This window comes from Fibroporia radiculosa (assembly GCF_000313525.1).
Source record: "Fibroporia radiculosa TFFH 294 genomic supercontigs, scaffold3327, whole genome shotgun sequence".
Lineage (NCBI taxonomy): Eukaryota > Fungi > Basidiomycota > Agaricomycetes > Polyporales > Fibroporiaceae > Fibroporia > Fibroporia radiculosa.
The window spans coordinates 190,254-217,891 of record NW_012133383.1 but is presented as its reverse complement, the minus strand read 5'-3'; the positions used below and the strand labels follow the sequence as shown (position 1 = coordinate 217,891).

General features: G+C 52.3%; 7 protein-coding genes across 7 annotated transcripts; 3 read left to right on the top strand and 4 right to left on the bottom strand.

Moving 5' to 3' along the window:
* Positions 1-633: 633 nt before the first annotated feature.
* Positions 634-1,607, bottom strand: FIBRA_04728 (uncharacterized protein; the record flags this gene model as incomplete). Its single annotated transcript, XM_012326518.1, has 6 exons — positions 634-751; positions 803-899; positions 957-990; positions 1,052-1,131; positions 1,203-1,422; positions 1,476-1,607. The coding sequence occupies 6 exons, from the start codon at positions 1,605-1,607 to the stop codon at positions 634-636; spliced, it is 681 nt and encodes a 226-aa protein (XP_012181908.1).
* A 168-nt stretch (positions 1,608-1,775) lies between these two features.
* FIBRA_04727 (uncharacterized protein) lies at positions 1,776-3,927 on the top strand (the record flags this gene model as incomplete). Its single annotated transcript, XM_012326517.1, has 12 exons — positions 1,776-1,827; positions 1,882-1,985; positions 2,036-2,090; positions 2,144-2,156; positions 2,217-2,589; positions 2,646-2,727; positions 2,781-2,794; positions 2,857-2,949; positions 3,010-3,084; positions 3,143-3,171; positions 3,234-3,378; positions 3,592-3,927. The coding sequence occupies 12 exons, from the start codon at positions 1,776-1,778 to the stop codon at positions 3,925-3,927; spliced, it is 1,371 nt and encodes a 456-aa protein (XP_012181907.1).
* Positions 3,928-5,641: 1,714 nt separating this feature from the next.
* Positions 5,642-6,700, bottom strand: FIBRA_04726 (uncharacterized protein; the record flags this gene model as incomplete). The annotated part of the gene is made up of 1 exon (XM_012326516.1): positions 5,642-6,700. One exon carries the CDS (start codon positions 6,698-6,700, stop codon positions 5,642-5,644), a length of 1,059 nt encoding a protein of 352 aa, XP_012181906.1.
* Positions 6,701-9,168: 2,468 nt separating this feature from the next.
* On the bottom strand, positions 9,169-12,130 carry FIBRA_04725 (uncharacterized protein; the record flags this gene model as incomplete). Its single annotated transcript, XM_012326515.1, has 5 exons — positions 9,169-9,571; positions 9,621-11,324; positions 11,376-11,399; positions 11,451-11,934; positions 11,992-12,130. The coding sequence occupies 5 exons, from the start codon at positions 12,128-12,130 to the stop codon at positions 9,169-9,171; spliced, it is 2,754 nt and encodes a 917-aa protein (XP_012181905.1).
* A 2,663-nt stretch (positions 12,131-14,793) lies between these two features.
* FIBRA_04724 (uncharacterized protein) lies at positions 14,794-17,446 on the bottom strand (the record flags this gene model as incomplete). Its single annotated transcript, XM_012326514.1, has 8 exons — positions 14,794-15,231; positions 15,310-15,798; positions 15,866-16,237; positions 16,305-16,550; positions 16,617-16,739; positions 16,795-16,900; positions 16,963-17,192; positions 17,246-17,446. The coding sequence occupies 8 exons, from the start codon at positions 17,444-17,446 to the stop codon at positions 14,794-14,796; spliced, it is 2,205 nt and encodes a 734-aa protein (XP_012181904.1).
* Positions 17,447-19,775: 2,329 nt separating this feature from the next.
* FIBRA_04723 (uncharacterized protein) lies at positions 19,776-23,090 on the top strand (the record flags this gene model as incomplete). Its single annotated transcript, XM_012326513.1, has 3 exons — positions 19,776-20,080; positions 20,594-21,228; positions 21,790-23,090. 3 exons carry the CDS (start codon positions 19,776-19,778, stop codon positions 23,088-23,090), a joined length of 2,241 nt encoding a protein of 746 aa, XP_012181903.1.
* A 421-nt stretch (positions 23,091-23,511) lies between these two features.
* Positions 23,512-26,285, top strand: FIBRA_04722 (uncharacterized protein; the record flags this gene model as incomplete). Its single annotated transcript, XM_012326512.1, has 6 exons — positions 23,512-23,599; positions 23,649-23,881; positions 23,935-24,042; positions 24,789-24,914; positions 24,977-25,587; positions 25,652-26,285. The coding sequence occupies 6 exons, from the start codon at positions 23,512-23,514 to the stop codon at positions 26,283-26,285; spliced, it is 1,800 nt and encodes a 599-aa protein (XP_012181902.1).
* Between the last annotated feature and the right edge of the window lie 1,353 nt (positions 26,286-27,638).

Below are 27,638 nucleotides of genomic sequence, written 5' to 3'. Positions count from 1 at the left end.
CGGGGGTCTCGACCATGCGCTTCGCGATGCGGTCCTTCACCGAGCCGCCGACAGACGTGTACTCCAACTTCCCCACTGTGTACATAAGGTGCGACGTAGTTGAATTAGTGAAGCGCAGGTCGACAGACAGAGCACGCACGAAGATTACATTCGAGCCCCTCCTGGCGGGCGATACGGTCTAGTCGGACGAGAGGAGTGTTACCAACTGCGCCGAGGGCGTCGTCGACGATGCGTTGTGAGGAGGGCATTGTTGATAAATGTGATCGAAAGAGGGAGAGTGCTGAGTCGAAAGCGAAAGATATGTGCGGTGAGGGGTGCAGTAAATTTACGGGAGAGGTATGGGCCGGCTTTATAGACGCGGTGGACTCGGACCCTGCGCTCAGGCTCGAATTCGGAGGCTGGAGCCCTGCGCCATCGCGCAATGTGACGCGACATGTCACACGTAACAGCTATGCGCGATCGTCGTACTGCCCAGCATCCTTTCTTGGGCTCCTCAGGTCGCGAATTGCTTCGTGTGATTGCAATTCAGATGATATTACAGAGCAAGCATATGACGATACACGTCCCTACGGAAGACGATCCAGCACATATGTACACATACAGCCGATTGCCCACCGGGTGTACTGGGCGCGATCAACGGGGACGGCCCTGCTTCAAGGCGTCGAGAAACATCGGGTACGGCCTCCCCATCCACGACATTAGCTCGGTGTGATCCTTGGGCGAGTCACCGGTGTTGGGGTGAATGAGAACTCTGGGAAGAGATATGATGGTCGTCACGTGATACTAAGAAGAAACGACGCACGAGCAGGGTCCACGGTTTACGGTGAGCCACGAGAAGAAAGCGCCAGTTTGGTGGGGGTTGAATGTGTTCACTTCGAACATCGCAACGGGGTGAGGGCCTTTTACGACTCAAGAGTAAACTTCAACAGAATGACGCAGAATGTAAGCAAGCTCACCAACAGGTTTATCCCACAACTTGTAAATGCGAAGCTGAAATAAACAGATGGAGCGCATAAGCAGGATATTGCAAGTATAGGTACCAGTCACTCACTTCTGGAAACTCCCTCCTGACGCGTTCGTGCAGCTCCTTAGCGTATTGGGATTCCGCGGCACTGTGCTGCATATAATAGACTAGGAGGCGGATCGGCCGACATGGCACACATCGTTACACGAGGTCAGTCGATGAGTTTGGTACGACTCACTATGAAAGTCAAACCCATTGTTAGTCGAAATTATGGGCTTCGGAAACTCGTCGTATGCGGCCGATCTAGGCCCAGGCGGATTGTACAGGGACTTTCCGTCCGCGTTAATGCTGGTGGGCAAAGGCTCAGCGTTTTCATAGCCAGCAAGAAGTGAGGGCCAGGACATGTTTCCAGCTGTCTGCGAGTAGATTGGGAATGCAAAGTTCAGACCAACTCGCAGCTATCTATACCACTCAGTAGGTGCCATGACAAAGCATTAGCAAAGCTGCTTACGCTCCCTATTTTAGTGTCGCTTCCCAAGCTTGTCTGTGGTGGCGCAGGGTTTCCAATAGTGCTGCTCCCGAAGACCGCATCGAAGGCTAACACAAGCGGCAAGGGAAGAGGCGATTGTGGCTGACCGATCATGTGAACGCGACCATCACGACGCGTCGAGTCGGCAGCGGCCAGGCTGGCTCCTTCTTCACTTCGACGCTGCGGATTTTACTGTTAGGACGCTGAGGGTCAATTCAACGTTACTCAATGTTCGCGTTGACGCTAATATTCTGACAGTCAAGTGCCGTTGGCCGACCCGCCATGTCATCAAGAGAAGCGGACAGAATTGCATCGGCACAGCAGACTCTAGACAGTAAGAGGGGCCCCTTTACGTTGTATATACGCTTCTTCTGAGCTGCGGAATCAGTCCTTCATGACATATCTCAGCTTTTGAATACGCAACTCGACAAAGAGACACTTGCGACGTGCGTCGGCATGATTGAAAGTGGTGTGAATCCAGAAGCGTTGGCGGTGAGTGCGACTAGCTTCCTAAGCGACCCCGCGTTGATAAAGACATCTAGGCGGTGATCCAGGAGTTGCGGAGGGAGAGCGAAGCAATAAAAGCACAGCCAACTAGTAACGGAAGATGATAACGAAGTACCGTATAGTGACTGTTCAGGAATGAGCAGCGTGGGGTTATATGTAGGCTGATGATGACATGGTAGTTCTTGATTATTACACTATTTGACTTCGCCAAGCAAGGAGCGGTAAAAGTCAGAGTGGTTACTGGCGGAGACGCAAGTGGCTCGTCAATGACCTGGAAAGTCGACGTAGTGACTATCCAGATGCTGCGCAGTATTTAATGGCCCTGAAGTTTTTTGGTAACAAGATACTTTTTGCCCGATTTACGGTGGCCTTGGAGGGTCCTGGAGTCAAGCATAAGAATGGCGATTGTCCGGGTTCTGTCGCCAGCCTCCTCCAAGTCAGAGTCAAGTTGAGGAGTAGAATTGCGGCTGATCACGAGACCGCGCGAGCGCCACATGGCGGAGACGAGAGGCAGCCTTGGAGACGCTCTAAGGCCAGTACAACTCATCCAGCGACCACCACGATGGCTTCAAAGGCTGCACACAAACGAGTACGCCACCCTCGACGACGATTGTTATGCGAATTCTGACACCAAAATCTTCTCAGCTTACCAAGGAATACATGACGATGCAGAGGGACCCGCCCCCGTTCGTGTGGGCCGTGCCGGAGGAGAAGAACATCTTGACCTGTAAGTACCCTTTTGACCATGACAATTGGTGTTGTCTGAAGCAGCGCGTACAGGGAATTACATTATCGTATGGTCCCCCTTTGCTTTGATCGCTCTTCGGAACTCACATACCGTTATCTTTGTCACCAGCGCGGCCCACCCGACTCTCCTTTCGCTGGCGGGGAGTACCACGGCGTCCTACTCTTCCCATCAGAATATCCGTTCAAGCCGCCGGGCATTAAGGTGCGTTGCTATGCATGATTGACGGGATCCGTGGAGATCAACATGTTGTGTCGTGGGCAGATGTTGACTCCTTCTGGCCGATTCCAGCCAGACAGAAGGATCTGCTTCTCCATGTCCGACTTCCATCCTGGCACTGTATGTTCTATGTCTCTTCAGCCGCATTGCACAATAGTTGATCAAATTTACATTTCAGTGGAATCCAGCGTGGAGCGTATCGACAATGTTCGTCATCGCGGACCATTCTCTTTGTTTTCCGGCTGATAAATCACTTGTCTGTTTGATAGATTAACTGGATTACTCTCCTTCATGCTCTCAGATGAGATGACGACGGGGTCGGTGACCAACACGGACATTGAAAAACGTACATATGCTGCGCGTAGTCATGCTTGGAATCTCACCCAGCGCAAGTTCAAGGAAGCATTCCCCGAGGTGAGTGTGACAAGTGCTGAATGATACTGTCAAGCCAGTCTACCGATGTTCCGTTGCCCTCCTGGCATTGTGACGTAGTCGCACATCCCCTGCAGTAAAGTGGATGCAAAATCTCGATAAACTGCACACATTGCAGCGGTCACAATAGCGGGGAGGGAGACTGCTTGTGTTGATTGTAGTAGTCAGTTCGGCGCTGACATCTTATTCCTATAGTATTGCACCTCGGCACTGCGCGATCTGCCAAATATGGGCGAGAAAGAGCGCGGTCCCCCATCTCAATCACAAATGCCATCTCCAGTCTCCACGACCACAACATCAACACCGACAGAGTCTATACTTCCTACTAGCACCACCACTATCGACCCCGCTGTTGTCTCACGTACGTCAAGCAGCGGCACTCTCACACCAGCCAACGCCGCTAACGGTGATGCACCGAAGGCGGCTAAAGGGTGGTCTGAAGTATGGCGACAGATGATCTGGGAGAAATGGAGATGGGGTGTTGTTCTCGCCCTGGCTCTCTTAGTCTCTAGGATGTCCTCCGGCTCCTGATCCTGAAGGGCTGGTTCTCTTGACATCATTAGGGTGGGCATACAAGAGAAATACCATAATTCGCGATGCTTGAGTGCTCCACAGGTTACTATTCATTCATTGCCTGTTTTCTCATGCAATCTCTCACACGGACGCTATATCTCATGCGGAGATTGTACCACACTCCTTGAATTATTCGTTTTTGGCCCTTTCATCGGTACTGTGAAAATTCCCAGTTCACTACGATTTAATCATCATTCAGTACTTGTGTCCTGTCTCATTAGGCTGTATTCAATAGTTTTGCAATAGGGAGGTCAACTCCTTTGGTTTGTAAGATGGGTGTGGTCTGGGATTGTTGTACTGTTTGATTAACATGTGAAGACTGCTTGGCTAGTATGCAGTGACAATGAAACGAGGTAAATATATTCATGGTGGTCATAGGCGGGAATGAGGTTGACCAACAAATCTTCATAGTGACGACATGGAAGTAAAACTTGTATATTCAACCGGTGAAGCTGTGAAGGACGAATCAGATCAAATTTGATGATCGCATCACAATTTCGGGGAGGCTGGACAGAGACTTCGGTCCAATTGCTTCTCAAGCCAGAAGCGTAGATTCCACTGCAAGCTCACTGGGAACCCGGAAAGCATGGCGAGTGACCCTTATAAGTGCGGGGGAGGTGCCACAACACTAGTACTGGCTTTAGGCGATTTACCGTCGGCAAAGGCGATTTCTAAGTTGTGCGCTAATGTTGGACGGCGGGGACGCGGGCAGGTCGGTCGTGGACCTGTCGAAGTCCAGTATGATGAGAGTTGGTAACATGGCAAATAGGAGCTGAACTGACACTAGTCACGGTGATGGCAGCCACCGCGGATTGACGATTGACAAATTCAAATTAGTCGGGTGGCTGGCGGTTGCAGATTTCGCCACGGCGTATACATACGAGTTTTCTTGTCTACTTGCAGCGCCTGTATTTTTGAGATGCTCCTAGAAAACGCTATCGCATCATCTTCGCCACCTCTCGTTTCACACCGCGCGGAAAGCATGATGGTCGCCACTGGATGGAAATTATTTTCCACTGGGACCGGACGCAATGCGTGCAATTCGAAGTGGAGATCACGAATCGCCTACTCTCCACGGATGAGGCTCAAGACGAGGCGAATATGGTGCAGTAAAGGGCTTTGAAGAAATTCACTTGTAGCGCCTCGTTCGGATCGCCGTGCCCACGGTGGCATCAGTGAACGAATGTATAAGGAAACTGCGCCGAATTAATATAAACGTGGCCATGCCGCACAGATCTTGAGGCTAGAGTGTCTGACAGCATCAAGTCACTCCACGCTGTATTCAGTCTACCCCACTCTGGATAGTCAATTGGCTAATTTCGACTCGCAAAAGTATGCTACGACCGCTTCGAAGAAGGGCGACTGCTCAGCCCGTGAACTATCAAATGCGGATGGATACATATCGTACATATCATTTATCTCTGTGACCATTGGACTGACTTTCACCTTGCGGTACAGCGTTTAGCTATTCTCTTACAAGGTCCTTCGCGAGTAGTCAAAACAAGCCATTTCCAGATATATTCTCTGATTTACAGCACTTAAACACATATGGAGACTGGATACGCTCATAGTACATCAGATACACTACACAGACCGTCACAAAGAATCATACATTTCCACGTCTCAAGATTCCAGCACCCCCTACTTCTGCTCTTAAGCCTATTCCGCGTACCTAATCCTTAGGATTGTTGTTCTCCAAGATCCAGATGATCCCAGTGTTGGGACGATAAAGAACAAGATAGGCCTGGTCGAGGCCGTGTCCATAGGCGAATGGGTAGACCCTGTCTGCAGTGGATGCAAGGTCATAACCACCTATTCCAACGCCTGGTGCACCCTGTGCATAAACGGCACTGAATGTCCCTTTCACGTTCTTCAGGATCCAGATGGTACCCGCACCAGGCTGGTAAAAGACGAGGTGGTCAAGCTTACGATTCTTGTTGTAGTCGAAAGCGAAGGCGTGATCGTTAGGGTCCAGGAGGTTGAACCCTCCGATCCCGGAGCTGGACTGAAAAACTGGGGAGAAGGTCCCAGAATCGTTCTTGAGGATCCATACGATGCCAGTGTTAGGGCGATAAAGGACAAGGTGGTCAGGTTTCCCAGAGTGGTCGTAATCAAATGCGATGACACGGTCAGCGGTCGACGCAAGGTCGTATCCACCAATGCCATTACCGGGTGCACCTTGTGCGTAAACGGGACTGAATGTGCCCTTGTCGTTCTTCAGAATCCATATGGTACCAGCACCAGGTTGATAGAAGACGAGGTGATCGAGCTTGCCGGAACGGTCGTAGTCGAAGGCGAAGGCGTGATCGTTAGGGTCCAAAAGGTTAAACCCTCCGATCCCAGAGCTGGACTGGAAAACTGGGTTGAAGGTCCCAGCATTATTCTTAAGGATCCATACGATGCCGGTGTTGGGGCGATAAAGGACAAGGTGGTCGAGTTTCCCGGAGTGGTCGTAATCGAATGCGAATACACGGTCAGCGGTCGACGCAAGGTCGTATCCACCAATGCCATTACCGGGTGCACCTTGTGCGTAAACGGGACTGAACGTCCCTTTGTCGTTCTTCAGAATCCATATGGTACCCGCACCGGGTTGGTAGAGGACAACGTGGTCCAGCGAGCCGGTATGATCATAGTCAAAGGCAAAAGAAAGGTCAGCAGGATCCAAGAGGTTAAACCCTCCGATTCCGCTGCTGGACTGGTACACTGGTTTGAAAGTGGATGGGTCGGACATGCTAGATCATATTAAAGGTCAGTTAGATGCACCCCAAAGATTAGCACCAGACACTTACTTGAGAATCTGTGCAGAATGCTGGGGACAAGAGCTGCGAACGCACTACTGTACTTATACCACTGCTGGGCGTTCGCTCAGTTTTTGTTTTTGGTAACTTCTATGCACCAGATTGTCGGAGCAGCACTGTCATCGCGTTATCATGTACAGTCCTACGCGCAACCTTGACATGTTCTGTTTAACCCATGACCCATATATTTCGAAGTCTTGATTGCGCAATGGCGTTCGAATGGCCTCGGTGAATGCGGGTAAATCAAAAGCTGTGTCGGAAGATTGGTCGGAGCGGCTCGTAGGGCGCCAATGGGTATGCTTTCGTTGATGGCGAATACTTCCATTCAAATCGATGTGAGTGCGTGTGGTATCAACATGATGGAATAACGACGTTAGGCTCATCAAAGAGGCGGCCGTTTTTCTGTGTCGTTTCTGAAAAGTTTCTGGAATGGAAACGAGAGCGGATTTTTACATTCGGTTGGAAACCACAGAATCGGCAAAAAAAACCATCTTCTTCGGTTTCACATACGAAGGAGAAGCTTGCCTAATTTCTATGCTGCCATCTCCGCCCCAGCTGATGGTACTGTATTCATGTGCGCAATATATACATTGATTTTGACTGAAGTCGCGCTGGACTCGGAGTCGATAACGTGTACGCATACAAAGTAAAAACAAAACAATCTATGCCGATTCTTATTAGAGATGAAACATATTCGGAATCGATATCAATTAGGAAACGGATGAAGAAACCGCCGTTCTGAAGTGGTTCAAAATGACATATCTATCGTTCTCTTCTATCATGATGCGTCGAGGTTCGGCTGGGTAGCCTGGGCCGGGTGTCAGCCTGTTCTTCGTGCGCTGGCGTCTTGTCCTTCTGGTATTATTGCCAATGAGGAAGCTGTTATTATCTCAGAACGTACGCTGATAATTCATACTGAAGTCCAATCCTACGCCAGCATTTTCGACTGATTTACCAATGATTTTTTCTTTTTGTTTTTTTGGCTCCTTTCATTGTCCTCGAGGGTCTGGCCCTAATGTAGACAGTAAGATACTATGAGTACATACGCTATCGCTATTCGTTCGAAATCGAAACGGAGACATTGGTTTTACCGATGTTATAATCAGATGTCTGTCCGTCTGGTTGTCCAAAAATTGTCAGTGTCTTCATATGCTCATATGCACACTTGGCAACACAGAACCAGCCCTTCGGCTTCCCTCTCACTCTAAAATAGCATACAGTGGTCAGCATTGGAAGAAGACTACCGAACCTAGAAGCTCCCCACACCGTACGCAGACACCAGACATGGAGGATTGAAGCGCAGCTATGCTCTTGCAGCCATTTGAGCCATGTTTTAGCTCCAGTCGCTTCTCGCGAAGGAGTTGATATTGTACCGAGAATTGAAGTCGCCAAGCTAGAATATGCGCTAACAAAAAGTGGGCGGTCGAGCCCTATTGAATGTGATCAGATAATTATTGAAGGGAATTTTGTGACTACGCATATGCCACGGAAATCAACGGCGACAGCTTCAGAAGTCCTCCGCTCCTTCGTCGGCGCATCATTCATCTCAAGCGTCGGAGGTTTATCCTCCTTTTTAACTGGAGCGGACGTAGATTCTGCGGGTATAGCACGTAATTCAAACGGCACAAAACGACATCCGAGTGATCATCATTGGTTCTCCGATGTCAGTACGTCCGGTCGAACCCGGTTGTTCACCAGGAGTAAGATCCCGGAAATATCAAACTACGCTAGAGCTCGTGAGTGTTCGTACTGTCAATGCATAGATTTCAGGGTCACGGACTCCAACTTGTCAACAGACCAGCTTGATGATGATAAAGTTACCGTAAAATCACAGTCACATCGCAGCGAGTGAGCAACGAAGTGGAGCGCGAGCATACATAGCTTCAAGTGCCATCATGAATGGCTTTTCGATTCAGTCTCATCCAACTTGATTTGGGCAAGTCATCCTCGGGTCTCAACGCCACATGACCTTGGCTGCATTGTCAGTACAAATTCGACACGAGCCCAGTTGTGCGGCCCAGGTGCGGACCTTACAATGCCCTAATATGAGCTCTGCCCGTGATTGTACTATCGCCTCATTTGATTGCTGTCTGTCAGTGAAGACACTCACTTCAACTATAAGACATGATGATTGTATATTGTAAGGTAGTATAAGATCGAGCACGCACGGACGCGCGTAGCGATGACAGACGAGTCAAGCATCTGTGTACTTCTTGCTTTTTACGAGTCAGGTCATGAATGTAACGTGACAAATCCAGATCCAATTGGTTTCAAGTCCGATAATTGGTCTGGAAAGGCCGGCGAGGGTGGAGAATTACATTCTTCCTCGAACGGTCATCTGGTGAGATACAGCAATGAAGGGCCACAGCTCTTCCGTGGTTCTAAGACATTGTGCTGCCTGTTAATGATGTAACGACGAAGATGAGCAATTTGCGTACTTGTCTTCTTCGTCCCACTCCCGCGGCCTAAGCACAAATCGTTGGTCGCAAGACTGATTTGAGACCTCGCTGTCGGCATAGCACATCAACAAGACTGAGGCATCGTGGAGGGACACAACGTCGTAATAGACCTTCGCCCAGTCCCCCACACCGAACTTATCAGCCGGTAATGACAGCAGATTCACTATGATTTCTGGTCTGCCCTGTCTGAAGATATCCAGCTTGCTATTGTCTCTCCAGGAAACGTTGCGACCCGAAAGCGCCGAGAATTGACCCGAGGGGTCGTGATAAAGCACCGAAAAGGTCGCCAAGCGAGAGTATGCGCCAGCAAGTAGCGAGCGATCCTTATTGAATGTCAAGAGATACCTGAGAAGCATTAACTTATTATCCTATAGGAGGCATATATCACACATACCTATTCAAAAACTCAACAGCGGCAGCTTCAAAATTCATTCCCTCCTTCATCGATGCGGTGAGCTCAAGTGTCACAGTTTCCTCCTTCTCTTCTACAGCAGGAGTGTACGCGGATTCTGTAAGCATGGTACGCGACTGAGACGACGTGTTATTGTCCGCGAAGATGTTGCGCTTCTTTGATGAGACCGTCGTCGAGCCCGTAGGTCTCGGACCTACCACGCACGCTGAAGAATTGATATCATGCCTCGAGATGTTCGACTGGGTACCCAAGAGACAGCTGCCTTCAGTTCCATTGGGGGGCGAGTCATACCCAGAAATACGTTGATTGTCCGCTACTGCCTCGTTCGGCGTGTGCTCGTATAGGTAAGGCTGCGTTAACAGGCCAGTAGATGGTCCTATTGTTGAAGTATTCGCAGCAAGCGCATTCAAATTTGGAGATATTACGGAGGATGTAGTTTGTAGGGCTCCAGGCGAACGATTCGAGCTCCATGATCCTGTTTGTTCCACTACCTGCTTTTTTACTTCAACGAATTCATAAGATAGGTCAGTGCTAGAGTGACTGGTAGATTTGACAGTAATAGCAGGAAAAGGATCAATCGTAATTTCATGGACAGCAGCATAACGAACGCACCGTCTTGAGGAGTTGCTAACAGTAGTTTTCAAGTCAATATGTTTCTCAGCCGGTGCAATGGAATCTAAGAACAATGGATCTGTCTTCGCATTCGACGCTAGACTAGAGGGCACGGGTTCTCGCGATAGTAGATTGCCCGTCTCGGGCAGAGCATCCCGCGAAATTGCCGCATACCTAATGGGCCGTTGACCAGCTGCCAAGAATGCCAATGGATCAAAGTCATTTATCGATGGATCCAGTACTGCCTGTGCACATGCAGGCCTTCTCTCAGTATCAGTTACCTTGTTCGTCATGAAATGATCTTTGATTGCACTATGTTCAGCCGTCATGATTGCAATGGTATGTGCTTGTGTAGACCACACGACAGGATCGATAGGCTCAGCGTTGTGATCCAGACCAGACGTCACAGAAGGTACGTAGCATGGCAATTCCGAGTTCTGGTTTGAATACTGTGATACAGCGCGTGTTCGAGACTTATCTCCAGTGGTAGCTTGGTTTGACGGCGTTACGTCAGCAGGAGAGCTATTGGGTGTAGCGCCTGACGACCGAGGAAGAGGGAGCGAAGTGTGCTGAGAAGACCATGAAGGCTTTGCCCTAGGCAGACCGTCAATGGACGCTGCATGGGACTGAGAAAACGGTGGAGGTTTACTCCTAGGCAGATCGGGCGTGGCAGAAGACTGAGAATACAGTCGAGGCTTATTCCTAGGTAAACCGGGCGTGGCAAGGGACTGCGACGATGGTAGAGGGAGCACCAGAGCTTCGGCGTAACCTGCGAGACGAGAATCATGAGAAGTCACATGTTCATCTGGAGTGATCGTCGACCGAGTAGCCAATGCTGGGCGAGGTGTCTGAGGTTCCATTTCGGCGGTCATCGTAATGCCTATGACATGGCTCTTGACGACGGCTGATAGTGGCACAAATTGGTTTGAGGAAAGTAAAGAATGCTGTGTGGGGACAAGATCTTCGTCGTCTACCATAACAATTTCTGAATTAGCAGAGTTATCTGGCCGAAGACTTCCGTTCTTGTCAAAAATTGCCGAGAATATGTCGGGGTGTACAGGGATATTGCTCGTCCTATCGATATCATAAGAGATTCTCTACTGGCTACACAACTCAATTTCTCACCAGTCGATCGCAATTCCATCCTCACTGGAACGTACTCAGAAGACGAATGGGAATACAGGCGATGCACAGACGCACCGCGTGAATGCTCTCCGAATCTTCACGTTATCGCTCACACGTTTCATTCTCCCAACAATATCTTTGATCCATGCGTTGCGATTCGAAGCGTAGTTGGCATTTGTTTTCTGACAATTGTCCGGAAGCGGTGCAAGACGTACTACACCTCCAGCGGTAAGCTTGGGCTCGTCAGTTATTGTTGGAGTTGGACTGCGTTCACGCTTGAGCGATGAATATTGTTTCGGCAGTTTTTCGGCAACTGGCGGAGGACTGGCCATGAGAGCAAAATCAGGAACGGATGGGTCCTCAGACTTCGGGGTAGAATGAAAGTCGTTAAGCGCAGGATCAACTAAGGCGGGGTTGGGCAAGGAAAGCTGACTTCTGTCGTCACGCGAGAGTCTTGGCCTTTTCCGCGGCAGACTGAGGTTAGTAGCTAAACGCGGACTAGACGATCTTCCTACTAAGCTACCACGACCAAACACAAGAGACGAACTCGTATCTTCTGCTAGATCAGGTAACGGCAGTCAGGGATTCTAACTTGTCGAGTAGTAGATATGGATACTACCCAACGGTACGCTTGGGAGATCATGAGAGGGTAGGGAGACTTGAGACTGTTGGCGTGAGAAGGGACTAGCACGGTCAGCATCTGATTGAGATACGCGTGGAAGCACTTCGGGCTGTGTGCGTCTAGTACTGGACATTACAGTAAGGACGAAAAGGCCAGAAATTGCAGATGCGCGAATACGAAGGACATCACACCAAACGGAATCAAAATGACTGGTTAGAACCATTGTTCGGAGAATTGCAGACAACTCACGACCGTGGTGAATGGGACTGCAAAATTGTCCGAGGCCTATCTTTCCGTCTTGTAGACTCTGCAGTCCCGATTGATTGAGCTTCGCCTCCACGAAAAGTTGGTGGTATCACAGCGGGGTGTGTCTGTAGCTGTGGGAAAACTCTACGACTGGAAGAGTTGAATTCGGAAATTGAGAGACAGGGCATGTGCAAAGATGGTTTTGACCGTTGGCCATCGGTCCTGTGTCGTGTCCACGAAATCGATGTAGAAGATGACGGTATCATGGTGGACCGTCTGCACCAGATCAAATGACAAAATATATCACTGGAATGAGTTAGAATACGAAATGACTCACGAAGGAACCCGATCCTGATGCTTTGAAGTACTCGCTGCCGTCCTCAGAGGGGCACTGCTCGAGCCACTCATACTAGTCGTTTGCGAATGCGCAGTAGGAGGAAGATGCATCTGCTTTTCACCGGAGCTACCATGCTGGTTATGAAAACGACTGGGTTTAGGTCGGCGATAGTCGTGGCTTGCTCTAACTCGGGGAGGAGGCTTTGTAGTCTTGATGAGAGGAGGCTGATCAACCCGTCTCTTGTTAATCGACTCATTTGGCTGGAAGTCCTCCGTCGCAACAGTCGTGGCTTTATTCGCCCTTAATAGCCGCCGCATGCTGATACCTCCTGATCTGCGTTTCTTCAATTTCACCGGGAATGAATAGCTGAGACGCGGACTAGACGACACTGGGTGTCTCTTAACCCGTACGTGCGCATTACTTACTCACCAATAGCTTCTCCCAGATGAAAAATGGTCGAAGACTCCCACACTGGAAATGAGAACGACAAGTATCGAGTGGCAACTGAGAAGTAGTTGATCGAGAGCAAGCACACAGGTGCGCGCCTATAATAAGTGCTACCGTAGCTAAGTTGCGGAAAGCCGGTCCCCCGCCTAAATATTGATTCCGGCTCAGTTTTGCTTAGATTCTTCTCATCTCAAAGTAACAAGCTACTGCGCAAGGATGAAGAAGAACCGATTTTTGTGATCCTTTTTCTCCGCCAGTTGGCTACACCGAACTTGGGCAGTAAGTCCGTCATGCAACACTAAGACTATCACTAGCCCTGCTGCGTCGCAGGAGCACTTGCAATCATAATCGTGCCCATTATTATAATATGCGATGTTATCCCAGTTCGGCTGGATGATGTCATTATTTCTGACGACCAGAAGAGACCGTTGTGTAGAAACTGTGGATTGGCGGACGACCTGGCTGGAGAAATAACAATCGTAGTCCTGTAAGCATATGCATATCCTTGATTTTGTACGGTGGCTACGGCAGGACCCCGAAGTTCCCGGGCACGTGGCACAATTTCCCACATGCTGCAAGTAGGCAAGCGAAACTGAAAACCGCAACACCCACCGGCATCCTCAAAATCCTCAAGGCAAGATGGTGAGTCTACTCGTTTCGCTGCATGTCAGAGGGACGACCAGCACGTACAGCTGAAGATGGGCGGTTGAACGGAACAATTTGAGACGGATCAAGGGATGGATGCACTGCACCTGGGCCAGATGGCGGAGCCCGTCCCTCTGACTTGCATCCGACGATCTACTTGCATGGAGTGCTGACGACTTTGCTTGCCTGCAGACTAAAGGTTTGTGCACGCTGAACAAGAGTCCGACGATGGTGAGGCTGACATGGTGCTGATCTGACGATACATAGGTACCACATCTTTCGGGTGCGTACGATGACTGGTGTTGGGCTTCGGAAACACTGACGGTATCTTTTCTACTTGCTGTCAACAGTAAGCGGCACACGAAGAGCCACACCCTCTGCAGACGGTGTGGAAACCGCGCCTTCCACAAGCAGCACAAGGGTAGGTGTCCGTCCCGCTTTCATCTGCTTTTTGCACTGCCCTTTCATTCTCGCTGTCTTCTCCACATCGTTCATCTCGTCTGATTCAACTGTATCAATATGCTGTAGAATGCGCGCAATGTGGCTACCCTCGTGCTAAGCTGCGGTCGTATGAATGGGGTCAGAAGGCCAAGCGCCGAAAGACGACTGGCACGGGCAGGATGCGCTACCTGAAACATGTGTCGAGGCGATTCAAGAACGGGTTCAGGTATGTCCTCACTTCCCAGTACTCTAAGCGTCCAAACAGGGGGTTCAACTTGCTACAGGGAGAACACCACCGCTGTGAAGAGGACCAAAGCGACTTCATCCGAGGCATAAAATTGTACATTGCATATCACGAATGGTGATTCCTCGCTTCGCATCTGTTATGGCCTTCATTACGTTCACGCACGAGCATGTCCTGCTGCTATCATGCACTCATAAAATACATGATTCTATGTATACCATGTCACCCTGCATGCCAATTGCAATTGGTTCGCTCGATGCTCTGACACAAATGTCCTTGATTCGCGAGTCTAGAATAAAAGGCACGGTTCCGGAAGCCAGGAACATGGCGCTGCGTGTATTTCGACGTGCCGCATGGCCGTACACCACGCGGAGAACAGTGTCGCTGCGCAAGGAGCGTGCCACGGCTATGTTTACAGGATCCGGTCGACCAATCTTCAACCCCACTCAAATTCTTCATCTTCCGGTCCTTCACCATCCGCGAGCAAATCAAACTCTACCGTATCACCGCTTCCTGCTTTGAGCAGAATGTCTCTGAGAGTTATACTGTGCCCTCCATAGTCATCGTCGTCAGTGCTAGATAGGCCCCTCTGGCCAGTCGAACTCGAGGTGTTCTCCAACGGCTCCTCTTCATGATTTGGCAGTGGCGTCTCGATTGGAGAGTCCGCGTGAATGTCGTGCTCTTCCATTTCACTGAGCCTGAGCCTGGGCAGTGGGATAGGAATAGCGCGCTCATGTCGTTCTATGTCAAAGGAGGGTCTAGCGGTGGATTTCTTTACTGTGGATAGTGGTACGCCAATTGTCATGCTTGTGCATTTCGGGGTAGCCGTGCCCTCCGACAACGATGGGGACCCATCTTCAAATGCTTCGACGATCTAAATCGATAGGAATTAGGGTGGAGTTAATATGTCAGTCCGCCACTTGCAAGTGGGCTGAAAATGTTCAATACTCACCCTATCAACTTCCTCATGTGGGTCTCGTTTCGCGAATGTCGTCGAACGACGAGTTTTAGCGGCAGACGCTCTGCGGGTTATTTTGCGCGAAATTCTGCGTGCATCTAGTGCCACAGCGTCATGTGCGCTAGGCTGCTCACCCATAGCCTTCGAATTCCCAGTATCACCAGTCACGAAGCGAGGTATGGACGACTTGACAGGAGGTCCAGCCTGTGAATGGACCGCTATCTTACTCTTCACGTCTGTCGGCTTCAACGACCGATTTTCTCTTTGCAGAGGTTTCCGTAGACAATTGACAGGAGCTACGGACTCAACTACGGGCAAGGCTTCAGGAGTTGACAAGCCTGAGGTATCCGACGGGGGTGAAGATGAAGCGAGGGTGTATGACGGGAGCTCAGAGCGTATGCGGGCGATTCGTTCTTCGAGGGCGGACTCTGATGGCGGGGCAGGCAGGGAGAAGGTCGCAAGAAATTCGGATATCGGAGCTGTCTGCGCAGACAATGCGCACAAAGGGCTTCGGTCAGTTCAACGCAATGAGATCTACTCGCATGCATACATTGAAGTTCGGTTTGTTACCGTCAGATGCCGTCCAGAGATTGAGGCCCAGGCCGCTGCTCTCTTGTGATGCATCCGCCGGCACTGGCGCCGCTTTCACCTTCCGTAACCGAATGACAGTATCTTTTCGGAGTCGCTCTGCGTAGGCTAACGCATGCTGTAGTGATTGCTGGGCGTACTTAGCAGCTTCTAGTCGCTCAGACACGGCCAGCGGGATCGCCGCCTTGTGCTTAGGGATCTGATCGTCCTCGGTTTGAATGGACGGGGGTGCACTCAATACAAAGAGCGGAGCATCGAGAGATTGTAGGTGGGTTGGATGATGAGCAGCGGTTATAGGAAGCGAGGGTATGGTCGAAGCAGATGGAATTATCTGCTGCGCCCGCCGGATCGAAAGAAATTATCAATATCGAACGGTGCCGTCGGAATCGTGTAAGATGTACCTCAGTGTCAGGTGTCACTACCAGCGTGGGCTGAGATTCGGGTGAAATTGATGATTGAGTCCCCGCAAGGATGCCCTGCAACCCGACAAGATCGATAAGAAAATGCAGAGAGCGTGGGCCGTCTTCTCCGTTCCATAGTTTACGAAGTAAATCGTTGTGTTTAGACTCTAGCAGCGCATTTAGCCGATCAGTTGAGAAATTGCTGTATCTTGATAGTATTTGTGGCTCTTGATCAGACAGTTGGGCCTAAAGAGCGGTGTGATCTAAGAAGATGAGAGACTACACGGGATTGAAGCGGGCTACAAGACATACGCGAAGTATTACGAGGTCCTGTGCGCGGCGCACAAGCACCGAAGCAGAGCGTTCCCAGGAGCGGCGCGCGGACAGTGCAATATTCAGAAACGTGATGTATGCGTTAGACTGATTACCCAAGACCTTCCGAGATTGGTGAGCTGCATGTCTTTTTTGACAGTATGTTTGAAATTCATACATATTGGCTGGACTCAGCGAGGCTGGGGCGCGATGGGGAGCCTGCCAGCTTCAGAATGGATTTGAAGAGCGCGTGCGTCGAAAGAGCCAGAATTAACCGTTCGAATCTACGTAATTGATGTCAGATATCTGCGCGTGACATCGTAGTAATATATTGTCGGCTACCCACCGCTCGCCACAGCATTCTTCTAAGAGGGACTTGCGGACCACAACGTCCTTCCACCACGATGCGGGAGGGATGGTTTGGCGCCCCTGATGCTTCTCGTTATCAGATATCTTTTTGCCCTCCGCATGACATGGATGAATGATATTGTGTCTCAAACTTTCCAGATACTTTGACAGTGATATACGAAATGCGGTCGTATCAGAAGGTTGGAGGCAAGGGTACATCGGTAGCAACTAAGACAAACTGGATCAACGTGCACCTGGAAGTGCCAAAGAGTCGCGCTTACTGATCTGGCACGTTCTCTCCCCCCTTCGACCTGGCCTACAAGGAAGTAGCAGATGTCCTCCATAGCCCTGGTTCGTTCGCGGATGCCCCCGCGCGTGGGATCGAAAAGCCGGTCGTCGTATCCAGACGCATCTTTCAGGGGATAGTTGAGAAGATGCAGATGCACCAGGATGAGCAATGAATATGGAAGAACGACGCTCATTGACCGGAGCAATTCAGCAGACGATACGAGCCCTTGCTGAGTCGCTCTGTCACGGTACACTTGAATAATCAGCCACGCGTCGCGACGCGTCCGCACGTGACCGCCGCGTTTCCGACAACAGTAAATCCACTTGATTGCCACTCGACCAGCATCAAACCCAGGCAGACTTACCTGTTCACTGCGCGGACCACTGACTCATTCGTCTGTTTCAAGTTTACCTGTTCTGCAAATATATCAAGTAAGAGTGAAAATCTGGTTTCCAAAAAGCGCTCTCTAAAATGAAAGGCGCATGACTTTTGAGTTTTGCTGCCAGGCAGTTGGTAAGTGGAGTCTATACCCAGCTCTTCGAAGCAAACTGACAATATACCCTGGTTCTTCATTGAAAGCGCCGCTCTCGTGGTTTGTGGCTCATGGTCTCGCCTGGTCTGCGCGCAAGGGTCGGCGGCCATGGTGTCTTTTCAGGCATGCTCCGCCGACATTGTCGACGTCAATTTGTGTCATCTAGACTTCTGGTAACATCTCTGTTATCTGATAATTTCTGCGAATTTGTCTCTTCGTAACGGGCGATGGCCGGCTTTGTAGCGGTTGCGACCGAGAACCTTACAGAAGATAACCTGGTTCCGGCGATACAGTGGATGTTCCCAGAGTGGTGAGAAACAAGGGCCAGCCATCTGACGTGCAGTGAGAGTCAGCGGATCCTCTCGGCTCCCGTTACAAGTTGAAGTGCAATGCTCAGCGGTTCTACTTTTGATTCTAGCTGCTAGGGTGCAACGACATTGGAATGCAGACGATATGGACGAGCTTGTACAGTTCTGTCTGAGAACGGTCGTTATTTGATTCAATGGCATCGATTATCAGCTGGCGTCTGTCTCCACTAAACGCCTTTGTCATGGAAGTTGCGATAGATTGCGGCAAGTTGATGCCTATCCGCGTAGGTATAACCCATTGTGATGTCCGTAATCTCGATATCGCTCTCAATTTAAATTGCTAAAGCTTGTCACGACGTGCAGAACCCGGTTCATTTTATCGCCATTTTCCGTCACGTTACACTCCTTAGAATCCCCTTTGGATTGTCCGCCTCCATTTCTAGGAGTCAACCAAAATCTGCCAGTCATTTTCTCTCCCAAACTTAAGCATTCTGAGCGCAATCGTTGGATGTTCCTTCCGCATGTCGTAAGGAGGGGATCACGCAAGATGGCAGGAGGATGTTTTCAGCGGTCAGATATGTTCCGTCGCTGTCCCACTTGACATATCTGCACCGCAAAGAAAGGTCTCATTCAGGCTGGACGTCACGGTGGCTTTCATTCTGGTTGGTGTGCGATATGACCCCGGCGTGATACAAGATACAAGGAGCGTCCAGGTCTTTTTAAGAAGTAGCCGTCGAGGGAAGCCCATTGCCGTACAATATGCATATCTTATCAGATGACCTGACAAGTCTGGTGGTCTGCACTACCACGTAACAGGAGTATAACAGGGTCCTCCTGCGAGTGCGTTGTCTTCCCTTCGGCAGCAAAACTTCGCATGTCTCACGCAGGATGATGCCTCGCAGTCTAATCTGAATTCTGGCGCTGATCAATCAACACAATATGAAGGCGTGGTGGTTTCTGGTCCAGCGCGACAGAGCGCTGATCCTTGGAATGCTTGCAGGCGAAGAGCATTGCTGGAGTCGTTGGAGGCACCCCGAAGTTCAGCTACAGCGCCATTGCATTGGAACGGTGATTGCGCTGAGTGCTCGAAGTTCTGCAAGTCAAAGCCTGATTAGAAAGCAGCGGCCTGGGTCATCGACGGAAGGAAGCCAGGACAGGAAAAGCGGAGCACCAGCGGAGAGATAAGATCTCAGTCACGGGTGGCTTGTGAGAAGTCACATGTGTGCCCCGGCTGCCGACATGGTTCAACCTGGGAATGCATCTTCCAAATCTCTCGCACCAAGAATGAGAGATATCGTGTATGAGGAAACGACATGAACTTGTGAGGGAGCTGAGAGACGGAACTTGAGAGTGACAGCGGTAACAATGTGACCACTCGGGGAGATAACGATTAGATAATCCAGCGTTACCGGAGTCGGGCGCTTGTGGTAATACACCTCATCTGGTTGGCCCGGGCGAGCGGCCATCGTTATCTGACGCTATATCTCACTTAGGCCCCTTAACGTTTCTTTGTTCTCCCCTCACACCTCGACATCAGGCTGTTCTGCCGTCGCCGTCCTTTGCATCGCGTCCGACGTGTCCTCCATTCCCCTCACTGTCGACGCGTTTGCTCCTGAACTCTCTCCAGCTGACGCGCTCCCTGGCGGTTCCCAGCATCCTGGCAGTCTCTCGTCGCGAGAACCATGACTGGCGGCCCCGTCATATTGGAATCACCCGTCATGAACGTGCACACTCCTGCAATGCAGTCCGTGTCTAGGATGCCATTCATCGGACACATACGCACGCCCCCCGCATCTGATCATTCCGTGCACGAGCAGGAGCAGTCTACCCCCTCGTCTCCGTCACAGGCGACATTACTGCCTCGGAACGGAAGTGAGGCCTCGTCCCCGTACCCCTTTGACCCAGCCCTCAGGGACCGCCATTTGGACAACATTGACCCTGCTCTCACTCAGAGCACCCAGGACGACAGCCCATCTCGCCAAATTTCGTGCGCTAATTGTGGTGCGGAAGTCACCCCGCTCTGGCGACGGGACGGAGTCGGCAAGACAGTATGCAATGCTTGTGGTAAGTGTTTTCTCACCTTTCCTCATCTGGTCTTTCGTCGCGCCAGATAGCGTCAGTGTGGGTGGTCATATCGAGATCCCCTTAAAACGGCACGTGTACCAAGGTTCGAAGACTAGATGCTTCTTCGGAGGTAATCATATCAGGTCCTCGCCGCTGACGCATGCCTATTGCGAGGATAACGTATAGACCATCGGGCGCGCGGCGATGGCCATGTTGAGGCCTGTCAATCGTCTTTCACTTCTATCATGTATAAACACGTTTGCTGATGCCCGTTTCCTCCTTTCCTGAACTGTTGGCCTCCCATTTCATCTTTCTTGCGATTGATGTGCCTGCACATATCGTCGTGGTGCTCTCTGCGGACATGATAATATCCCTCTGGGTACGATGCAGGCCTCTATTACAAGGCCCACGGCTCACCTCGTCCCGTAACTCTCAGACGGACATCTACCGCTCCTTCAGCCACACATCCTAACGCCAATCCCGCCACTGCGGACATCGACCCTACCAGAGGTCAATTTATTCTACAGCTACGGACCCCACCGACGCTTAGTCAGTCCTTGAGTTCTCATCCTCATCCCACGACAAATCCATCCATGCCCACACCTGCCGCGTCTCCTCATCCTTCCGGACAGAATCAACATGGTCAGTTTAAAATAGCTTCACATGGTCAGACACAAAAGCAGCCTGCGCCTCACTTTCCGGGGACATGCCCAGGTGATGGGCGTTGTGACGGTACAGGTGGCACTAGCGCGTGTTCAGGCTGTCCCACCTTCAACAATGCGCTTTCTGCGCAGACACAGCTCGGGCTTGCTGGTGGCGAGGCGACTCCATCGTTACCTACCGGTACCGGTGTTCCTTCGTCTCCCGAATTGGTTCGCAAGGAGGGTACGCCTGGAGAATTACAACAGGCCAGCGAACAGCCACCTGCAAGTACCATGCAAGGGGTAACTCCGGGCGGCAGAGGTAGGATCCGACCTGCTGTAGGCGCGTTAAGCTGTGCGAACTGTGGGACAAGCACGACACCTCTCTGGCGTCGTGATGACGTCGGGAATAACATTTGTAATGCTTGTGGTAAGTTTGTCTCTCATCTTAAAAATCTTTTTTTCGCTTCGCCCGCATGTCGTGTCTTTGGACTGGTGACACGGGATTGTCTGGTGTTTTGTTCCTATGATTTGAATGGCGCCGGCGATATCTATCTTCAGCACGTGGTCACCTGTTACTGCTTCGTCTTGTGATACGTCGTTGTATCTTATCAGATAATCCCGTTGATCTTCCCTGAAGCTTTTGGTAACGACCTGTTTGCTGTCTGGATTCTGGAACGAGACATTGGCCCACAATACTAATCCTTGCAAGGGGAGACGCTGCTCGTCAGTTGTAAAGTCGTGTTCCATGGTGTTGGGACACGACATTTACAGGATCATTTATTGCATGCGGGCGACGGGCGGAGTGCGGCTGCAGAGGGTGAGCCGTGCATTGGCGCCAGTCATTGAACCTTGACAATATCCATCTCCCATCTTTGTCTGACAATTCACGTCGCTCAAAGGTGGTTTTTATGATTTTCTCGCATCATTGACGTTCTCATGAATCAATTGCTTACTGTCATTTTTTGTTTTGCTCTTGCATCGAAAACAGGACTCTACTTCAAGCTGCACGGTACTCACCGACCGAATACCATGAAGAAGAACGTGATCAAAAGGCGCAAGCGCGTACCAGCTGCTCCTGGAGCCCCTGGTTCGCCCACACAACAGGATCGCATGACCGATCAGGCTGCAGCCGAAGTGCTTGCAAGTGTTCGTGGGCATACCGGTTCTAATTCTGGAGCTGGATCTGGTGGGACGCAGGATGAGAGTGAGGAAGATCAACCAAGGCGGAAACGGGCACGAAAGTCTCGCCCATCGAAAGGGAGAAAGGAAGGGGATGAGATGGATGTGGATTTTGAAGATGGTGTCGACGAGGACGGTAAAAGTTCCGCCACACCGCGTAGAGCAAGAAATGGTGGACACATCCACAACGCTAGCAGCCATCGTGGCAGTTCACGCGAGTCTGCCGTCCCGGGGATGGGAGCTTGGGGAGGCGAGATCATGCAAACCCATGTACTTGGAGGCGAGGTTGGGCCGTCTTCTTCTCCCCACCTTATGGATCATGTGCAGCGTGCGGGATCCCTTCCTCGCATGCAAGGTCAAGAAATCGAAAATCGGTTTGGCGCAGGTGCTCCGCGAGGAAATCCATTTGGACCAAATCCTCATGGTGGATTTGACTTGCCTCCGCTTAATGCCGCCATTCAGGGAACGATGGATGTCCCAATAGCCATGGCGATGTCATTGATAGGAATGCCTGGTGCGCATTTTCCTGTAGCGCCCCCTAGTCACATGCGCTCAGGCTCACAAGGTGTAGGTGCTACGCCCAGCCGGACGCATTCACCCCTGCCAGGACCTGGGATTTCCGCGTCTGGGACAGGTCCTGGGTATGTTTTGCCCCCTTTGGCACATGGCGTTCCACATCCGGCCACACACCCACTCATCAACCACAGTGCGCACTCTTTCTACTACCGCCATACACCTTCGCCTAACGGATCTGCAGGTATAGGAAATACTCCGGTACCTTCGATTATGGAGCTTGAACGCCATTATTATGAGCTGAGTGAGCAACGCAGGAGACTGGAGGAGATGGTCGAGAAGACGGACCGCATGATGGCTGGTGTCAAGCGAGGTCTGGACGAGATGCGCGCTGGGCAGACTTCATCGACATCGACTCCAGTTCCAGTGTCGCAGCAACCATCGCAATCACAGCTCACCCAATTGCAGCCGCAGCGATCCCAGTCTCCCCAACAGCAACAGCAGTCTGGACACGCTGCCGCCGTTCCTTTAGGGCAAAGGCGTTCAGGGAGCAAGGAGAGCGTCTGGCCCGTGGCTCCTCCAGAGTCTTCCTCGTAAGCCTATTACAAAGATGCACAAGGCATGGATTCCTCTGAAACGGCAGCTTATTATGTTGATAATACTGTAAAGCATTCTACTTCGTTTTCTGTTCTGCGCTGCATTTATTTAGTATGTGCATATGTCGGGGATAGTTATATGGTGAAAGGCGCCCCGGTGGACACCGATATTGTATGTTGCCTTGTAGTACAGCTTATGTTCGAGATGTGTTTTTTTATGCATTTCGGCGCTTGTCCATATACAGCTAAGGGCGAAAAACGTGTGTGGGGGAGATAAGATAAGAGACAGCGATGGCAGGTGAATAGCAATTTGTGACGATAGACGCAATTTCACGTGCAGAGGTGATCAGGAGGCCACAGAACGAGGCTACTGGCCTCCCCAACAACCCCACGCCCGGGCCATTTACATACTGCTCCTCGCCATGGCTCTCGACGAGGAAGAGTCCGTCCGCATCGCCGTCCGCGCCCTCGGCGACATGAGGAACGGCGGCCACGCGTCCCCGTCCACTTGTGCGTCTTGTCCCCGCCCCAGTGTCCCAACTAACTCGCCGCGATACAGCATTCCAGCCAACCCCTGCTCTGTCTGTTACCTCACGCACTTCCTCTCCCTCTCTCCCTTCTCCTTCCATCCTGGGCGAAGAGCGCATCTTGGGTGACGCCACGATCGACAGCCTCGGAGACCGACGCACGGGCGAAGATACCGACTTTGTTTCCCGAGTGTCTAATCTCCCTGTGTTCAAGCCCGCTCTGAGTCTGTATGAACAGGGAAAGGCCAGCTCGAGGCTTGTCAAGGTACGTCGCATTGTGTGTCTACTGTCGCTCGCCATATTCAGCCGATCGTTCAGTACGGCGCGGAAATGATGGAGTCATCCGTGAAGACGATTTCGCGCCCGGTCTTTGATCGCCTCCCTGTCGATCAGCTGGACGAGTTTGCCTGTAGGCAGTTGGACAGGGTGAGTGGTATTTCTGGTCCATTTTCAATGCTGTAGACATGGATTGTGTGCGTTTTTTTTGCCGGCGCCGATCGATGTTCCAATGATTAATAACGAATTCGGAAATATGAATGGCCGCTTGTTCTTACGCTGAGCACTACGTTGACTCTTCCGTCTGATGTTTGAACATCAGAGCTGGTTGGTCACATTGTTGACCCTCATGCCCATGCCTGCATTGGTGTTCCATCATTGTGACAGATAGGTCGGAATGGTTTGTGCGGGTACATACTGCACACAACATCTCCTTCTAATTCTTTTTGATCTCATTTTCGCTGTTCGCAATGCTTCAGTTCCGGCTGACCTTGTGATCAGATCGAGAATTATACCCGACGGACACCCAGCCGCGACCGAAGTTATGATCGTGGTCGTAGCAGCTCCCGAGATACTCACAATAGCACCCGTGCTAAGAGCCCCAGAGGTGTTGGAGATGTCTCACTACTTCGTGGTACTTCTCGGGGTAGGGCAGATGTAGTTCGAGATCAGCAAGAAGGCAAGTTACTATCTCTCCTGTGATAAGTTGTTATGACCGACGTCCTTTCCTGCCCAACATAGGTCCATCAAGGTCTGGCCATATGAAGACGCAGAATTCCACGCCTATCCTGCACCCTCGAATCCTTCAATCTCCTCGAGATGACACCATATCACCGTCGCGACTGCCATCACCGCGAGAACCGAATGGGTTTTCACTGACGGAAACTGACGCACAGCCCGATAACCAGCAGATAGCGCAGCGTAGTCGATGGCAAGCCATGCTACTCGAAGCTGGTGGTTTGGGTGTGGCCTTCAGTGAAGAAAGTATGCGCAGACTCAAGTACTGTCTGCAGTGGCTTCAGGTTTGGTTTTCGTATATATTTCTCCGATCATCACGCTGACCGCAATCTTGATCTCAATGAAGTATGCAACAACACATATTGACGCGCAAATCCTCGTCCTGCGTAATTTCATTGCATCTCTGCAATCTTCGCTATCATCTAACAATGATTCATCTACTTGCGTCTTGATTTCTCACCATCACCTTCGTACGCTGAATGCCGCAAAGCGGGACGTCGTCGATACCCTGCGACAGGTCGTCAACGTTGTCAGTCGGTATGCAGGCAGTGCTCTCCGTGAGCCGGCGCGCTCTCGTGTGCGGACCTTCATTCTGCGGCTTCCCCAGCGTTGGGCTGAAGCCGCTGGTGCCGATGGACTTGCTGCAGACGTCAGACCAGAGGGTGGAGTGGATAGAGTGGAGATGCGGCGCACTAATCCCGGCCCGGCGCCGTACAGTTATGGGCCTAGTGAATGCGGACCGTCACCTCGCTCGCGCGCTCCGTCTCGTACTACATCGCCAAGTCAGTCAAGGGCCCATTCGCGCCAGGCAACCGGATCCACGGTGGGCGCTGTGCCCACGACCGCCGATGCAGCCCACCAGGCTGCGCAGCGCATATTGACGTTGGCAACGGAAAGCCTGGACATGCTGCGAGGCGTTACTGCGGTGGTTTCAGAGAGCTTGGACCGAGCAGATGCGTGAGTTGGCCGTGGCCGTTAATTTCGCTTATATCAGGAGCGTTGACGCATTGATTTATTTCAGCTGGGTGGAACGGCTCCGCATTGTCGGCCTGCAGCGGCAACAGAACGGAGAGGACGTCCATGCGGACGACGGTCTGCCTGCCCCTCCCGATTTTCCAGAGCTGCCGTCCCGGATAGCGCCAGACGCGCTCCACCCGAATTTCTACAACCACCGACCGTCACAGCCGCACTCCCCCGCGTCGCCCCTTTCCCCGTTTGCGCCCCTCACCCCGATGTCGCCGAGCGCCGCTAATTCCGGACACACCACGCCGACACACACCCTGTCGCGCAACAGCTCGAGCTCGGCGCTAAGTTTGTCGCTCTCGAGCTTCTACACCGCGAGCTCGCTGGACGCAGGGAGCACGGCCGCGTCGCTGAAAGCCCTCTCGCTCTCGTCGGCCGCGGGGTCGCGCTACACGACGCCGCGCAGCAGCCTGTCGAGCCTGCCGCCCGAGGGCGAGGGTGGAGGGGGGCCGCACGCGCAGAGCCCGGGCTCGGTGGGGGGGAGCAGGGGCGCAAAAAGGCCGGCTGCGGACGCGGGGGACGACCCCACTGTGCTGGCGGCGACGGCGCTGGCAGGCATGGCGGGGTCTGTGAAGCGGGCGAAGCAGGAGAGGGATCTGGACCAGGAGGACCGGATGGAGGTGGACAAGTGATCGGCACGCTGTTGCTGCTGTTGCTGTTGCTGCCTGAATGTGGACGCGGCCGTGTGTGCACACGGCCCCATGTCGCACCGGTGGTGCTTGTTTTCGCTCTCCTCCGCTGCGGTACACGGCGTACCGCGCGGGGGGGACTGCCACTCGTGTGCGGGCCTCGATCTCTGACTTACGGTATGCGCGGACTGTTGTACACACACGATCTCAGTTGCCCGGTTGCTGCCTTGCTGTCATCTATCTATTTATGTAGCTATTGTGCTTGTCTCGTTGCTGTAGCCTATCTACGCTGCCGTACGCGTATATGTAGTCCCGAAGTATAGTTCCGGACCCTAGTGGGCCCGCTTGCCTGTAGCTGTATGTGGCAGGGCGCGGCGCAGACTTGTCGCGGGAGATGAAGAGCCCGCACCGGCGACTTTGCCTGGTGGCTCGTGCTTGGCGACTACGCGCCTGCCGACTCGATGGGTGTGGGTGTGGATCGGAGGGCGGACGGTGGGGGAAATCTGTGCGGCAATCAGCCCTGAGTGGAAGACGCCAGCAGGTCCAGGAATCTGCGCGGAACGGGGCCCGGCATCAGTGAGGAGAGACCGCCGCGCTGGTGCAGGCCAGCGAGCCGCAGGGCCGCCGCCGTAGCCGAGTGGCGGAGGGAGCCAAGCGAACCGATCGCGCGCGCGCCGTGCCAGACGGGGCACTGTCAGCGCAGCGCAGGGGTTGCTCCGCGTCCCAGATCGTGCAGCGTCCCGATTTCGTCGATGATGCTGCCCGCGAGATTGCGCGTGGCGCGCGGCCCCCCCCCATCCCCCGGGCGGCGGCGCGCGAGGGCGGGATGGGGTCGGACCGCGCTGGCTCTGCCGCGTGCACGGGCATGCACGACGGACGCGGCTAAGCTGGGGACGGGTGCAGACCCGCGCCGTCGGTGTGCACTGACTATATGCGGGCGGGCGGGCGTACAAGGCGAGTGGGGCCACCGGCGGGAGGGCGGGATCGTGTGTCGTGCAGCGTGCGAAGCGGGGAGCTGCAGCAGCCCTGGATGCACGGCGGGCGGGGACACCGGGGATGGACGACAGTCTGATCGCAGGGCGAGGGGACTGAGTGCGTGCGAGTCGGTCTGCGACGTACGTGACAGATGGGCGGTGCGGCGCACCTTGTATCGTATGTATGCTATGCTATTCTGGAGCAGGAGGGGCAGAGGGGCGCATGATAGGGCAAAGTGAGCCCGCGATGAGGGGCTGGTCGCGTCCTTGGATCTGTCACACTGGGTGGTCTTTCAGGCCTCAGGAGTCGGATTGACGATGGGGTTGGGGCAGTTCGGAATGGCGCGGGGCAGTCGCTGGGAAGAGAGTCAGAGACGGCTCG